Source organism: Phyllobates terribilis, unplaced genomic scaffold (assembly GCF_046119375.1).
Source record: "Phyllobates terribilis strain yellow unplaced genomic scaffold, ASM4611937v1 Scaffold_1__5_contigs__length_1240528914, whole genome shotgun sequence".
NCBI classification, from domain to species: Eukaryota; Metazoa; Chordata; class Amphibia; order Anura; family Dendrobatidae; genus Phyllobates; species Phyllobates terribilis.
Window position 1 is genome coordinate 812386256 of NW_027362761.1, and position 16157 is coordinate 812402412.

Below are 16157 nucleotides of genomic sequence, written 5' to 3' on the forward strand. Positions count from 1 at the left end.
CGCATAGAGTAGTCCCTAGCTGCCTTAAAGTCTGCAAATTACTTTTCCACCCTTGACCTCACTAGTGGGTACTGGCAAGTAGCTGTGGCTGAGAAGGATCGGAACAAGACAGCCTTCACTACCCCGATGGGACTCTGCGAGTTCAACAGTATGCCGTTTGGACTCTGCAATGCCCCTGGAACATTCCAGAGATTGATGGAGTGCTGCCTGGGACACCGCAACTTCAAGACAGTGTTACTATACCTGGATGACGTGATAGTGTACTCCAAAACTTATGAGGACCACTTGAAGCACCTGGCGGAGGTATTTCAGTCACTGTCCCGGTACGGGATGAAGTTGAAGCCCTCAAAGTGCCACCTGCTCAAGAGAAAGGTACAGTACCTGGGACACATTGTCAGTCCAGAAGGGGTAGCACCAGACCCGGAGAAGGTCACTGCCATCCAGAAGTGGCCGGAGCCGAAGAACCTCAAAGAGGTGCGTCAGTTCTTGGAACTAGAAGGATACTACCGGAGGTTTGTAAAAGACTACACCAAGAAAGCAGCTCCTCTGCAAGACCTCCTGGTAGGGCAGTCCCCCAGAGGCAGAAATCCCCCATTCCATTGGGGTAAGGAGCAAGCCGAGTCAATTCAGGAGATGAAGGAGATCCTGACAGGCGATGAGATCCTAGCCTACCCTGACTACAGCCAACCGTTCCTGCTGTATACTGATGCCAGCAACGAAGGACTGGGAGCTGTCCTAAGTCAGAAGCAGAATGGCCAAGAGAAAGTGATCGCATACGCAAGCAGGATGCTCCGCCCGACCGAAAGGAACCCAGAGAACTATAGCAGCTTTAAGTTAGAGCTCCTGGCCTTGGTCTGGGCCATCACTGAAAGGTTCAAGCACTATCTAGCCTCCAGTAAGTTCACTGTCTTCACTGATAACAACCCCTTGACCCATCTTGAAACGGCTAAGGTAGGAGCACTGGAACAACGGTGGATGGCTCGGCTGTCAAATTATCAATTCACAATTAAATACCGGGCGAGCCGCAAGAACGCCAACGCCGATGCCCTGTCCAGGATGCCTCACCAGTCAGATACAGAAGAAGAAGTGGATGACCTGGAAGAGATTGAGCTACCTGCCTTTCACCGGAATGGGATGATCCACGAACAACGAGCCTCCAGGAGGCAGCGTGGAAAGACGTTAAACCCCCTGCCTCACCACATCTGGAAAGAGACCCAGGACAGTGACCCGGTTGTCAGCCGCATCAAGGAGCTGATAACCCAAGAAGGTTCCTCCCTGGAAAAAGAAGCGTCTCTGCAAGCAAAGCAGCTGTGGAACGAGAGAAGCCGGCTGTTTATCTTCCGTGAGAAGCTGTGCCGGAGGTACGTCAATCCAAAAACCCATGAGATGGTATGGCAGATAGTGATCCCCAAGACAGACATCCAAATGGTGTTGGAGGCCTACCACGATCAGGCGGGGCACTTTGGCTGGAAAAAGCTAGAGACCCTGCTGAAGTGTCGATTCTACTGGGTAGGAATGCGCAGCTCCATTGAGCGGTGGTGCCGGGACTGTGGACCCTGTGGCCTCAGAAGAAAAGACTACAGCAGCCAGAAGGCACCCCTGCAACCCATCAAGACGACTCGACCCCTGGAGATCGTGGCCCTGGACCATGTCAAGCTGTCCCCCAGCAGGTCAGGGTACTCTTATGCTCTGACCATGGTGGATCACTACTCACGTTTCCTGTTGGTCGCCCCCGTCAAAGACCTGACGACAGAGACAGCAGCAAAGACGTTCCAAGCGTATTTCTGTAGACCCCATGGTTATCCTGAGCAGGTGCTGACGGACCAAGGCCCGGCCTTTGAGGCTGAGTTGTTCAAGGAGTTCTGCCATCTATACGGGTGTAAGAAGATAAGAACTACACCGTATCACCCACAAACCAATGGTCTCTGTGAGAAGATGAATAACATCATCATCGACCTGCTAAAGACCATACCACTTGAGGAGAGAAATCAGTGGCCAGACCTACTACCTGACCTAGTAGATCTGTACAATCACATACCAGTAAGTTCCACCAACTGTACTCCGGCATATCTCATGCGAGCACGGCCAGGAAAGCTGCCCATGGACCTGGAGCTTGGTGTTGTAGAACCAGAAGCGGATGTGACCACTGAGGACTGGGACACGGCTAGACAGGAGCAGTACAGAAGAGTACAAGCCTGTGTTGAAGACAGTCTCACTCGGGTGAGGGACAAGCAGGAAGCTCAATACAACAGAGGTGCCCAAGCAGAACCCTTCACGCTTGGTGAAGTAGTACAAAAAAGAAAAAGAAGAAAGCACAAACTTGATGACCAGTGGGAGAGGGAACCCTACACTGTGTTGAATTCAAGATTTGATAAGATTTGAAGACCTGCATAATTAGTAGAGACGGAGGAAGGACGACTGCAACAGTATCCAGGGATCACCTAAAGTTGTGTCCAGACCTGCTAAAGCCCCAAGGAGAGGTGCCTCTCATTATCCCTGAGGAGGCTAAAGAAGCAGTAATACACACTGACTTAGGAGATTTCCCGGCACATTGGCCCCAACTAGGAGGAGCAGTAATCATCCCTGTAATTACCTTCTACCCACAGCAAGAAGAACCTATAAGTGCTGAAGAAGAGCCAGCTCAAGAATAGTCCCCGAAGAAGGATCCCCGGTTGGAGCAGATCAAGAAGGCCCAGCCTATGGTATACTTGCCATTCCGGTAGAGAGGTCAATGCAGCCTTGTAGCCCCTCCACACCTAGTACTGACACATTGGGAGGTAGAGCACCTATTAGTGCCTCACGCATTCCAGTACCACGCAGGTCCATGCGTAGTACTAAAGGTCAACCCCCTGTCAGGTATAATCAGTAAGATAGCTAAACTTTGACAAGTGTAGATAGTTACCCCTGGGGTATTGAACTGTATTTCTGTGTGTTTTCGTGCATATGTATATTACTTTGTGTTTTGCCTTATTGATGAACAGTTTAAGTGATACGGACACTTCTCTTCTGACATACAGAACTTTGTGGCTGAGGACTATGTGCAGCCCAAAAACGATTTCTTGTAAATATTTGCACTCCCTGGAGTGCCCTTCTAGGTGACCTCAGAAGTAAAACATGTCTGGAGTGGCTCTACTGGAGGTCCAACTCGGGATCTTCATGCCCTGCAGCCACCCCAGGGCCTACGTTGAGGGTTTGGGACAGGTCCCTCAAGCTACCAAGTACTCTGCCTTGTGAGATGGACATCCTTTCGGGGAACCTCACCAAAGGAGACTTAAATTCCGAGGTTTCTTATGGTCTATACGTATAAATTTGTTATTTAGAATGTTATGCAACGTTTAAGAATGTGCCTCCCATAAAGGGAAGATTGTTATTGTTAATGTTTATCGTTTTCTAAAATGTACTTCAGCCCGGGAGTGCTGAGCTTTGCTAGGGGGGAATGTGGCGCCCAGCTGTGCTTGGAGCCACAGATCCTAGAGGGGTGCATTAACGGATTCCTCCACAAGAGGCCCCCCCACAGCATACAAACACCTCCACCTTCCACCTCAGACCACTAGAGGGAGCCCGTTAGGGATATAAATAGGGAAGGTGGAGCTAGGCAGTGAGTTCCTCTGGAGAGTTCAGCAAGTACAGACCTGAATACGGAGTCGAGCTCAGTCTAGTCTGGAGTCTACAGAGAGTCAAGTCTGAGAGAGGTCAGCCTGCAGTGGAGCCTAGTCCAGACGCAGTTGTAGCTCAGTTAGAGCTCTAGGTGTGCCGGCGCCATAAGATCGGTGAAGCGTGGCAAGCTGCCGCTAGTGTGTATAGCCTAGTGAGGGCCCGAGCGTGGCCGAAGGTGAGTGGAAAGTGAGTAGCATTGGGGGCAGAGGAGCTGTACAAGCTCACCCCAGAAAGCATATACCGGGATCTCTAGGACCCAGTAGGACATAACCGGAATCCCTGGAAGACTTCAAGTCCCAGGATCCCCTAAGAGCTGATAAGTAACAGAGCCAGGAGTCTCGGAGGCCGCGCAAGCTGGGAGCGCGTGCTCCAAGAGAAGGCCCTACCACAAAGTCAGCCGGTGCAGTACGAAAACCAGGTTAGGCCTAGCTCCAGGCAGGTCAGAAACTTACCACATAAAGGCAAGAAACAGGAGGCTCTACACCCGCTCACTGGGGAGGATCCTGATATGCACCCTTCACCCTACAGTGCTCCGGGACGTGCCTGAATTTATATCAGTAAAAGGTACTGAAGTGACTATCGTGTCTGTCCCTGTTCTTGCTCTGACCCGGCTGGGTCCCATCTGTCCTGCATCCTTAAACACCCGCTGCCCTGAGGCGTAGCTCCACCTGTGGGGAGCTATACCACGCAAGCTGCCTTAACACCGGCCTCAGTGGGCTGCTGCAGCGCTGGTGATTCTCACCAGACACCACAGGTGGAGTCACGAACTTAGTAACATAATCATCCACCCTTTTAAAAGAGAGGCCCAGGGTACGGCCCCGGGAGCCGACCATTGCGATATCCCCCAGGGTCAGGCCGTAACGAGGCTCGGGCGCCGAGTACTCCCCATTCATCTCCCCTGGGCTCTACACAGTCACATGGTCTTTTCTGTGTTTGAGCCTCTGGGAGTTTTTTTTTTTAACTTTAAAGACAATACACAAACCTAGCAATAAAACATTTACATACACAGGAATGGAGTTGTTGCACTAAACATATTCCAACACCCCCACTCAACAACAGACTCTGGTATACCACGTTCTACTAAGTCACGTAAGTGGTGATGTTTAACGTCGATGTGTTTAGTCCTTGCACTAATCTTCTCACTACTGGCAAGTTTAATACATCCTTGGTTGTCCTCATAGATAACTGTTGGCTGAGCTAGTGGCTTGCCGAAAACTTCCAAAAGTTGTTTCAACCAAATAACTTCTTGACTTGCATAAGTAGCTGACACATATTCTGCTTCTGTAGAAGACAATGTGACTGACACTTGTTTTCTGCTGGACCAAGTAACCACTTGTTGATTTCCGATCACTTGTATCTCCAGCCCAATCTGCATCCACATAACCTCTGATATAGGGAAAATATATATTCTTGTACCGTGTTAGCCAGTAGATAGAAAAATATTTAGATTTGAGAGTCCTCAGTGGCTGATACCTTTTAATGGCTAACTGAAAAGATGGTAACAAATTGCAAGCTTTCGAGACTACGCAGGTCTCTTCATAATGAACCTGCGTAGTCTCGAATGCTTGCAATTTGTTACCATCTTTTCAGTTAGCCATTAAAAGGTATCAGCCACTGAGGACACTCAAATCTAAATATTTTTCATAACCTCTGAGTGTGAGATCTCCTGATGCTGATATCTTAAGATTTAGCCTTTGAGTTTCCTTAAGATAGTGTAGAATTCTCTTAGTTGCGTACCAGTCTCTTTGGCGTGGCTTTCTTACACGTCGGCAGAGAATTCCAACTGCGGCTGTAATATCTGGACGAGTTGTGGTTGCTATATACAGAACCACCCCCACTGCTTGTCTGTAACTCTCATTGGTGGGTAGCAGATCTTCTTCTCCTTCCAACTTTAAGTAGGATGGATCCATTGGTGTTGATGCACCTTTGGCTTCTGACAGTCCAAATTGGTTCAGGATTGCGGAAATTTTAGAACTTTGATTGAGAAGAAAACTCCCATCTTCCTCTCTCTAGATTTGGATTCCTAAATAATATGTCACATTTCCAAGGTCCTTAGTCTTAAAGTGCTGGTTGAGAATTTCACCTAGTTTTGTAATTTCCTTTTCATCTCGATAAGACATGATTACATCGTCTACATATAGGAGAACATACATCCAGTCCTTTGCTACAATTTTCGTATACAAACATGGATCAGCTTGAGACTCTTTAAATCCTTCATCCATCAAAACTTTGTTCATTTTTGAGTTCCATGCTCTTGCCGACTGCTTAAGTCCATAGAGAGATTTTTGCATTCTACAAACAAGGTGCTCTTCACCCTTTTTAATATATCCCTCGGTTTGGCTCATGTACAACTCTTCTTCAATATCACCATGTAGGAAGGCTGTTTTGATGTCAAAATGTCTCACTGTCATCTGTTGAACTGCAGCTACGGACATTAAAGTTCTGAATGTGGTTTGCTTCGCAACTAGAGAAAATGTAGCATCATAATCTTCGCCATATTTTTGCGAGTACCCTTTTGCGACCAATCTTGCCTTAAACCGGTGAACTTTACCTTCTGAGTCATATTTGTTTTTGAAGACCCACTTACATCTGATAGCACTTTTTCCTTGTGGTAGCTCCGTAAGCTCCCATGTCTGGAGTTGGTGAAGGGACTCCATCTTTTCATTAGCGTCATTTATCCACTTCTGCTTCTCGTAGACAGGCAGTTTTTGCATCTCTTGCCATGACTGTGGCTCTGGCTTAGGAAGTGTTTTGACCATATAAGAAAGGTGTCTAGCTGGGATACCTTTGTTTGGTCTTTCTGATCTCCTGACTGGAGGTTGACTTGGTTCTTCTGTTTTTTTCTTGCTGGCTTCAGAGCTTATCCAGACTTCAGTGTTTTCTTTTTCAGTGTCTGGGTTTGGTGATTGAGATTCTTGTTCTTGTTTCTTGGCTTGAATGACTGGTGTAACTTCATGGAATTTGAGCGAAACGGAGTTCTCATCAATCACTACGTGCCTCTGCTGATTGTTACTGTGTTGGTCTCTGGGTGCAAGATTCTGTATCCCTTTTGAGTTTCGCTATAGCCCACCAGGACTCCTTGCTTTGCATCTGATTCCCACTTGGAATATTTTTCTTTGGGAACATACACAAACGTTTTGCTTCCAAATATTCTTAGGTGCTTCAGGTCAGGCTTCTCACAATTCCATAGCTCATATGGAGTTTTATTTGTGGTTTTACCTGGCAGTCTGTTTTGAAGATAGCAAGATGTCGTGATGGCTTCTCCCCAATACATTGTAGGTAGATTCGCATCAAACAACAACATACTTCTTCCACTTTCACAGAGAGTGCGGTTCTTTCTCTCTGCAATGCCATTCTGTTCTGGGTTGTATGGGATGGTAGTCTGGAACACGATTCCATTCTTTTTCAAAATGGTTTGCACCTTATCATTTGTATATTCAGTCCCATTATCTGCACACAGGGCTTTTGGCATTCTTCCAAATTTGTTAAATACTACGGTAAGATATTCTTCAAGTTTCTGTGGAACTTCATCCTTACTGTGAAGCAGGTAGGTGACTATATCTGGAGTAGTCATCAATAAATGTGAGAAAATATCTCTTCTTGCTTGGAGTTTGAACACTCATTGGACCGCAAACATCTGTGTGTATCAAATCCAGTGGCTGTGCAGATCTAGTGGAGCTTCCTTTAGGAAAGGATTTTTTGGACATTTTCCCTTTAAGACAGCTAGTGCACTTCATCATTTGACTACATTGCTTGATTTCCACACCATTTGCAAGTTAACCTAGCTTCCTTATTGCTTCTGGGTCTCTGTGCCCAAGACGTCTGTGCCATATATGGATACAGTTCTTATGCAGATCTTGTCTAGTACTGTACACTCTTTCTTTGCATTTTAGCTGATAAAGTTCATTTTGGATTTTTCCTTCTGCAAGAGTGTGACCCTTCTTTGATATAATGCAGCTATTGTCTTTAAAAGTAACTACATTCCCTTTTTGCGTAAGCTTCTTTACTGACAGAAGATTCCTTTCAAGACTGGGAACATAGAGAACATCCTTTACTGGGATCTTTCTGCTTTGTGCTGAGGAAACTGGACAGTGGAGGTAGCCGTCTCCTACTCCTTACTCAAGGTCAGTGAAGAAATACTTGTTATTCATCATATGGCTGCTAGCAGCACAGTCGATACACCACATATGCTTTGCAGATGAGCCTGTACTGGTATTAAATGCAGTTTCAACACATGCAGATTTTTCCTCTACATCTGTTTTCACCTTTTGATCACTGTTCTGCTTTTTAAGCTGACTCATTCTTGCTTTCAAAATTCTGCAGTTTGCTTTAAGGTGGCCGGGCTTTCTATAGACAAAACATTCACGAGTTTCCTTTAGATTGCTCTTATTTTTAGCAAAGTCCTGTGTCTTTAATGCTGTTTCTGCTCTAGATTCATTACTGCTGCTTACATTGTGTGTTTTTCGCTTGAATTCATCTACAAAACACACAGCTAAAAACACCCAAGTATGGCTAAGAGGAAAACATTGGACTATTCTGAAGTGGCCTTCTATGAGCCCTGACCTATATCCTATTGAGCATCTTTGGAAAGAGCTGAAACATGCTGTCTGGAAAAGGCAACCTTCAAACACGAGACAACTGGAGCAGTTTGCTCATGAGGAGTGGGCCAAAATACCAGTTGAGAGGTGCAGAAGTCTCATTGACAGTTACAGGAATCGTTTGATTGCAGTGATTGCTTCAAAGGGTTGTTCAACAAAATATTAAGTTAAGGGTACCATCATTTCTGTCCAGGCCGATTTCATGAGTTTAATTTTTTTTTTACTTCTGTGGAAGCAGAAAAGCAATGTCTGACTTTCATTTGTTCATTTTCATAGATGTTTAATTTATTATTACTTTTGTCAGATTCAAGTTATTTCTGTGACCATTGTGGGTTTTTCTTTCATTAAACGAGGGGTACCAACAATTTTGACCATGTATGTACCTATAAAAATGTCAGAATTACATTGATCATGGGGAAAGATGTTCTTATTATGAGTCATAGTTATTTGTTCTACCAAAACAACTAGATTAGGTATCCCATTCCACACACTATGTACTGTATGTAGCACAATACCAGGGAAATAATGTGTCATAGTATCATTTCCTCATTGTCCTTTTACCTTCTTCTCTCTTAATCTCAGTTTTATTAACTATTTCCTCTCCTATTCTGTCATGGATTTGTTTTGCCAATTGCACCTGTATGGGTATTTTTCATTCTATACATTTTTATATCAAATTGTACAATGTCTCCGAAGATGACAGCACATCCAATAAATGAATATTATTAGTAATAATACATATGAATAATCCACTATAACAATTGCCTATATATCACAACGGTCAAAGTATAAATTCCCAATGATACAATAGAAACACAAAAACTGCCACTAAATAAGTGCAGCTTCAACAGGAAGACATAAAACTCATAGCTTAAAAATATAATTTTTATTTAGATATGCAAAATAAAAACTGACAAAAATAAAAAAATGGTAAAAAAGCAGGAACCCTTGAGTTCCCTACATATCAGCTCGCTCAAACGTGCGATAATTGCACTAAATCCAATAGTTGGGTATAAAAATATCCCCCTGCAAGTAATTACCAAAAGCAGTATAAGCCCAAGTACCAAAAATAGCAATAGTTAAGTCCCATTAAATATATAAGGTGCTAGTGCATGTAGAGAATGATCCTAACTTCTATAAGCAAATAATAAGGTAAGCAAATAATAAGATAAAAATAGACCAGGTAGTATGTCTTAGTGCTTTCCAAGGGAAAGATAGTAGTGTATATATAGATACAAGTGTATATAAAGATCCAAGGATTAAGGTATATTACTTACAAAAAGAGAGAGCTTGTAGGGAACCAACCCCGACGACGCCGTTTCGCGAGTGCTTCTTCAGAGGGGGCGTGCTGAAGAAGCACTCGCGAAACGGCGTCGTCGGGGTTGGTTCCCTACAAGCTCTCTCTTTTTGTAAGTAATATACCTTAATCTTTGGATCTTTATATACACTTGTATCTATATATACACTACTATCTTTCCCTTGGAAAGCACTAAGACATACTACCTGGTCTATTTTTATCTTATTATTTGCTTACCTTATTATTTGCTTATAGAAGTTAGGATCATTCTCTACATGCACTAGCACCTTATATATTTAATGGGACCTAACTATTGCTATTTTTGGTACTTGGGCTTATACTGCTTTTGGTAATTACTTGCAGGGGGATATTTTTATACCCAACTATTGGATTTAGTGCAATTATCGCACGTTTGAGCGAGCTGATATGTAGGGAACTCAAGGGTTCCTGCTTTTTTACCATTTTTTTATTCTTGTCAGCTTTTATTTTGCATATCTAAATAAAAATTATATTTTTAAGCTATGAGTTTTATGCCTTCCTGTTGAAGCTGCACTTATTTAGTGGCAGTTTTTGTGTTTCTATTATAACAATTGCCTGTTGTATTTATACTGAACAAGCATAATTATAAAAGGCAGAGCATTAATATTCCTTGATATTTGATTTTTGCATGAACTCATTTTATTTAATTTTATTTCAAGAGTAACCATCGTTTTAATTTTTATTTCATAAATCAATAGTACTCATAAAAATAAGAAATTTTATATTTTATCAGAGAAATCTGCTTCTTTCTCCTCCTGCACTGATCGTTCATTCTCAAATCATGCGTAAAATGTGTAAAATCTGTATTCGGTGAAGACAAATTTCCCCATTAATGAGATAGGAGATGAGAGTTGGTGATTATAAAGACTATGGAGGGAGGAGCTAGAGGCAGACACAGATATTCTGCTGCAAGTTCTCCTGAAACAACAGTTACAGTTCTCCATAGAACTTTATGGGCACCAATTGCCATCTTCGATCTCAGTAATGTGAAAATCTGTATCCACTGGAGGCAGATTTTACCTATGAATTGAGAATTTTGAGAATAAGTTCAGAAGGAGAAAGAATTGGAGTTATCCAGAAGATATATTACAAAGTTTCTTATTTTCACATGTACTATTGATTTGTGTAAAAAAAAGAAAATTATAAAACGGCTTTTACGCTTTAATCAATTAAGCAGGCGTTAAATTACAAAAGCCTCATAAGAATGACACAGTTTCCCTGAATCATCAGGAGGGTGAGTTTGTTCTAAGCCAAGGAGCTACCTCTATACCATCATTAAGTGGTTGACTAAGACTACAGTAAGTATGGAAAGTATTCAGACCCCTTTAAATTTTTCACTCTTTGTTTCATTGCAGCCATTTGGTAAATTCTAAAAAGTTCATTTTTTTCTCATTAAAGTACACTCTGCACCCCATCTTGACTGAAAACCCCCCAGAAATATAGAAATTTGTGCAAATTTATTAAAAAAGAAAAACTGAAATATCACATGGTCATAAGTATTCAGACCCTCAGTATTGAGTAGAAGCACCCTTTTGAGCTAGTACAGCCATGAGTCTTCTTGGGTATTATGCAACAAGTTTTTCACACCTGGATTTGGGGATCCTCTGCCATTCTTCCTTGCAGATCCTCTCCAGTTCCATCAGGTTGGATGGTGAACGTTGGTGGATAGCCATTTTCAGGTCTCTCCAGAGATGCTCAATTGGGTTTAGGTCAGGGCTCTGGCTGGGCCAGTCAAGAATGGTCACAGAGTTGTTCTGAAGCCACTCCTTTGTTATTTTAGCTGTGTGCTTAGGGTCATTGTCTTGTTGGAAGGTGAACCTTCGGCCAAGTCTGAGGTCCAGAGCACTCTGGAAGAGGTTTTCATCCAGAATATCTCTGTACTTGGCAACATTCATGTTTCCTTCAATTGCAACCAGTCGTCCTGTCCCTGCAGCTGAAAAATACCCCCATAGCATGATGCTGCCACCACCATGTTTCACTGTTGGGATTATATTGGGCAGGTGATGAGCAGTGCCTGGTTTTCTCCACACATACAGCTTAGAATTATCACCAAAAAGTTCTATCTTCGTCTCATCAGACCAGAGAATCTTATTTCTCATAGTCTGGGAGTCCTTCATGTGTTTTTGAGCAAACTCTATGCGGGCTTTCATATGTCTTGCACTGAGGAGAGGCTTCCGTCGGGCCACGCTTCCATGAACGCCCAACTGGTGGAGGGCTGCAGTGATAGTTGACTTTGTGGAACTTTCTCCCATCTCCCTACTGCATCTCTGGAGCTCAGCCACAGTGATCTTGGGGTTCTTCTTTACCTCTCTCACCAAGGCTCTTCTCCCACGATTGCTCAGTTTGGCTGGAAGGCCAGGTCTAGGAAGACTTATGGTGGTCCCAAACTTTTTCCATTTAAGGAATATGGAGGCCACAGTGCTCTTAGGAACCTTGAGTAATGCAGAAATTCTTTTGTAACCTTGGCCAGATCTGTGCCTTGCCATAATTCTGTCTCTGGGCTCCTTGGGAAGTTCCTTTCAGCTCATGATTCTCATTTGGTCTGACATGCACTGTGAGATCTTATATAGACAATTGTGTGCCTTTCCTAATCAAGTCCTATCAGTTTAATTAAACACAGCTGGACTCCAATGAAGGAGTAGAACCATCTCAAGGAGGATCACAAGGAAATGGATAGCATGTGACTTAAATATGAGTGTATGAGCAAAGGGTTATGACCATGTTATATTTCAGTTTTTCTTTTTTAATAAATTTGCAAAAATTTCTACATTTCTGTTTTTTTTTCAGTGAAGATGGGGTGCAGAGTGTACTTTAATGGGAAAATAAATGAACTTTTTAGAATTTACCAAATGGCTGCAATGAAACAAAGAGTGAAAAATTTAAAGGGGTCTGAATACTTTCTGTACCCACTGTAAGTTTTTTGTCCTTGTGTTGTTCTTTCGTACAACAGACCGCACACTGACCAATGCTAACCTATGTGCTAATGTTAATGTGCTAATGGGCGTTAAAAAAAATCGTAGCATGCTCTAGTCTGGTCCGATTTACCAGATTTATGTATTAGACTGGTGCATGTAAATAATAGGCAGCTTCTGCACCCATCCACTATCCAATTTCCAGACAAAGCTAGTCAGCAGTCATTTGAACTTTGCCTAAGTCTGAGCTAGGGTGACCTCCATACACATGACAACTTTATGCAGGATCGGACGAACATCTGATGTCTATGGGGGCCTTCCGATACTGCACCAACAGATGATATGACAGAAGATAAGGGTCACCATCAGATGACATGAGAGAAGATAATTCGGACTTCCAACCTTTTTGTTCCGTAGGAGATAAGGTGCTGGAGATAAGCCACAATGGGTTGGGCTTAACAATATGGTACATGTATGGTGAGCTTAAGCTATGTTCACATGTCCAGTAATCATCCGTTGGCAAAAAAGTTGTGCAAGCACAACTTTTTTGTCAGTTTTTAAAAAACTGATTTCAGCTGGATCTGTTTTTTTTTAACTTTGAAGTCTATGGAAAAATCCATTTTAACGGATGATTACTTGACATGTCAACATAGCCTTAAAGTCGTTGGGTCATCAAAAAATTACCTAGACTACAAGACTTTTGTGTTACATGACTTTTTTAAATATTTTCTTTGTGTCACGATCTTTAGTAAAAAAAAATAAAAAATTAGTAATCTTGCAAATTTCACATTGGCCACGGAGGATTGTGTAGACTCGAACTTCTTTTTATTTCAGGAAGAGTATTTAGCAGGCTCCGTATCATCAGAGGCAGGCTTTACACTGACAGGTGTCACCTCTATACACAGCTGATAACACAGGATCCACCAATCACCTTTGCACACGCTCATTACATGCTTATGTACAAATTATATAATCAGTCTGTTCATTGTGGCTAATGTGCATGTGAATTTCCAGAAACAACAGGAAGTTTGAGTCTAAAAAAGCCCCAGTAAGAAGTGTGAAAACTGCAAGATTTCTATTTTTTATTTTTATTACAGATTGTAATATGGAAAACAACATGAACAAAATGGAAAAAATACATTTAACACAAAAATCTGATTTAAGTGATAGGTCATTTCCTTATAACAGATTTCTTTTAAGGTCTCACACAGACATCTACTGCATATGTAGTACTAGTCTACAGCAGGTAGACCCAGAGTAGACAATTGCCCAAGTAACATAACCAATTCTGCACATGCGCACACGGTTCATTTGTAAAAAATCGCAGCATCGAGCCAATCAGACAGTTCTTAAACAGAGTCGGAGGTGTAGAATTTAGGCAAATGACGTAATGCGGCCGACACACAAGACTCCCCACCGATTAAAACACGTTAGCTTACTCCAGGCATGGTACGTGTATAAAGAGGTTGGGAGGAAAGTTGTTGGACAAACGGGGGTTCAGCCAGTAATTATCTAGGGCAGTGTTTTCCAAACTCCAGTCTTCATGGCCCCCAACAGATCAGGTTTTCAGGATTTTCTCAGTATTGCACAGGTGATGGAAGTATCATCAAGACATCAGAAGCTGTGCAATACTAAGGAAATCCTGAAAACCTGATCTGTTGGGGGTCGTGAGGACTGGAGTTTGGGAAACACTGATCTAGGGGCACCAAGTAGTCTTATTGACATAAGGTTAAAAGTCCAAGATTTGACTTACTATTGTAAAGAAGACTCTGTGCCGAGTCAGCTGTGATTTCTAAAAGTGAAAAAAACAATGTGTAATAATGTTTAACTTTTGATATTTTTACAATAAAAAAAACAATTAGAAGCAAAAAAAGGTCATCTATATCCAGGAATATAAGACACTTCAATACTTGGAAATTCTGCATGCCTGTGATGTCTTTCTAACATATATCATAAAAAATTTGCCACTAATGTTATGTGTAAACGACATCTGTGTTTATCTAGGCGTAGCCGCATACATGAAAATGCGAAATCTGCCTGAAAAAAGACATAATGTGCACATGATCTCAATGAACCGGTCTTTTGGTCATTTTTCATTATTGGGGCACTGCATGTTGAAGGGCTTTACATGAAAAGATTTCTGAAATGAAGAAAACTATTTTCCATGTGATATTATTCATGTATTGGTGCAATTATATCTTTCTCGTCTGATAATAAATCAAACACATCAGTCAGGTTGTGACAACTGAGAAACACTCGTAGTTTAACTAATTGTACATTTTTGACTATTTTGCTGCCACCAACACAATAATTATTGAGTTGGCCAATACGTTTTTATTGATGGGCTATGCTTAGGATAGGGCATCAATATCTGTTCGGTGTGGGTGATCAGCTGTTACTGGTGATGGTGGCGGCCGGAAGTTGTTGCATGCTGTGGGGACACAGCAGCTCTGTCAAAACTATAGTTGCCACGGCCGGTGGATCATTGATACAGAGCTGCTGCGTTGTGGCACCCATATCATCACCCATCAATAAAAATGTGGAGGCCAAATTTTTTAAGAAATATCGTTTACAGTAAGATTGCTGACCTGTGTATTTTACTAGTCTGTCTTTGAAGACCATTTCTTTTATCCTAAGTATGATATGCATTTCATTGACTACTTGCCTGTCAGAAGAAGTGAACTCTTGTCAATGCTGAAATGTACCACAGAGGTGTTTAAGTTTTCAGATAGTACAGTCTTGACTGATGCGTTTATCTTCTCAGCAATTTTAAAATTGAAAACTAGGACAAATTCAGGAATTAGACTTCCGGGACTGCAAAGGAACGGGGAAATAAATGTGAATATGTATGCGTACAGCTATTTACTGTGAGGCAATGATGTGATGTACAAGTTAAAGAGGGGCTTCATTTAATGACTGAGGTTGCGCCAGAAATGCAATAGAATTGGGTCATAAACATAAGATCATATGTACTTACCAGTGAATGGGCGATATTGGCTATTTGGGGACTCCTGATTCTTCCCTGGCAGCAGACGCTGAGGGACAAAAGAATTTGCCATCTTGGATTTCAACATGTTCCCACTGCAGATAGGCCACTGTCAGGGGATTAGAGTCGACAGAACTGTCTGGCAGTAGTTTATTTCCCTTTTATTCCCCAATCCATTCCCCATCTGGCTGATCCAATCATTTATGGTGGAGTCAGGAGAAAAATTGTTGGTAAAACTAGTTATCTCTGAGACCGCTTTTGTCCTATATGACTACATGAAGTCTTTGCATAATCTTGATTTTTATAATAATTAAAAAAGTTCTCATGTAGTTTCTTCAGGAGTGTACTGTTCCTCTGCCTCCTGGCTTCCTAGTTGCCGGGAACAGTGTTCGCCTGAAGACTGACAGGTCAGGTGGTGCACGGTCACGCCACTGTTCTGTACTACGCGCTCTCCCAGGCTGCCAGCAGAGGCAGTATTGCTTCTGCAGTATGGGAGATGTACAGGGTCACAGAAGCTAGTCAGACTCCGATACAGCGGGAGGCCGCACGGCGCCCCCCAAGTACAGCGGTAGGCCGCACGGCGCCCCCCAGGTACAGCGGGAGGCCGCACGGCGCCCCCCAAGTACAGCGGTAGGCCGCATGGCGCCCCCCAGGTACAGTGGGAGGCC

At 42.7% G+C, this 16157-nt stretch overlaps 1 protein-coding gene across 1 annotated transcript in view; it reads right to left on the reverse strand.

Annotated features, from left to right (window-relative positions):
* The window catches only part of LOC141171480 (transmembrane protease serine 11B-like protein), a 71446-nt gene that overhangs the window by 23451 nt on the left and 31838 nt on the right, over positions 1-16157 (reverse strand). The window contains exons 4-5 of the mRNA XM_073655210.1: positions 15169-15317; positions 14257-14295 (exon numbers count right to left, since the gene is read on the reverse strand). Of these exons, the coding sequence (XP_073511311.1) occupies positions 14257-14295; positions 15169-15317 (188 nt within the window). The remainder of the gene's footprint in view (positions 1-14256; positions 14296-15168; positions 15318-16157) is intronic.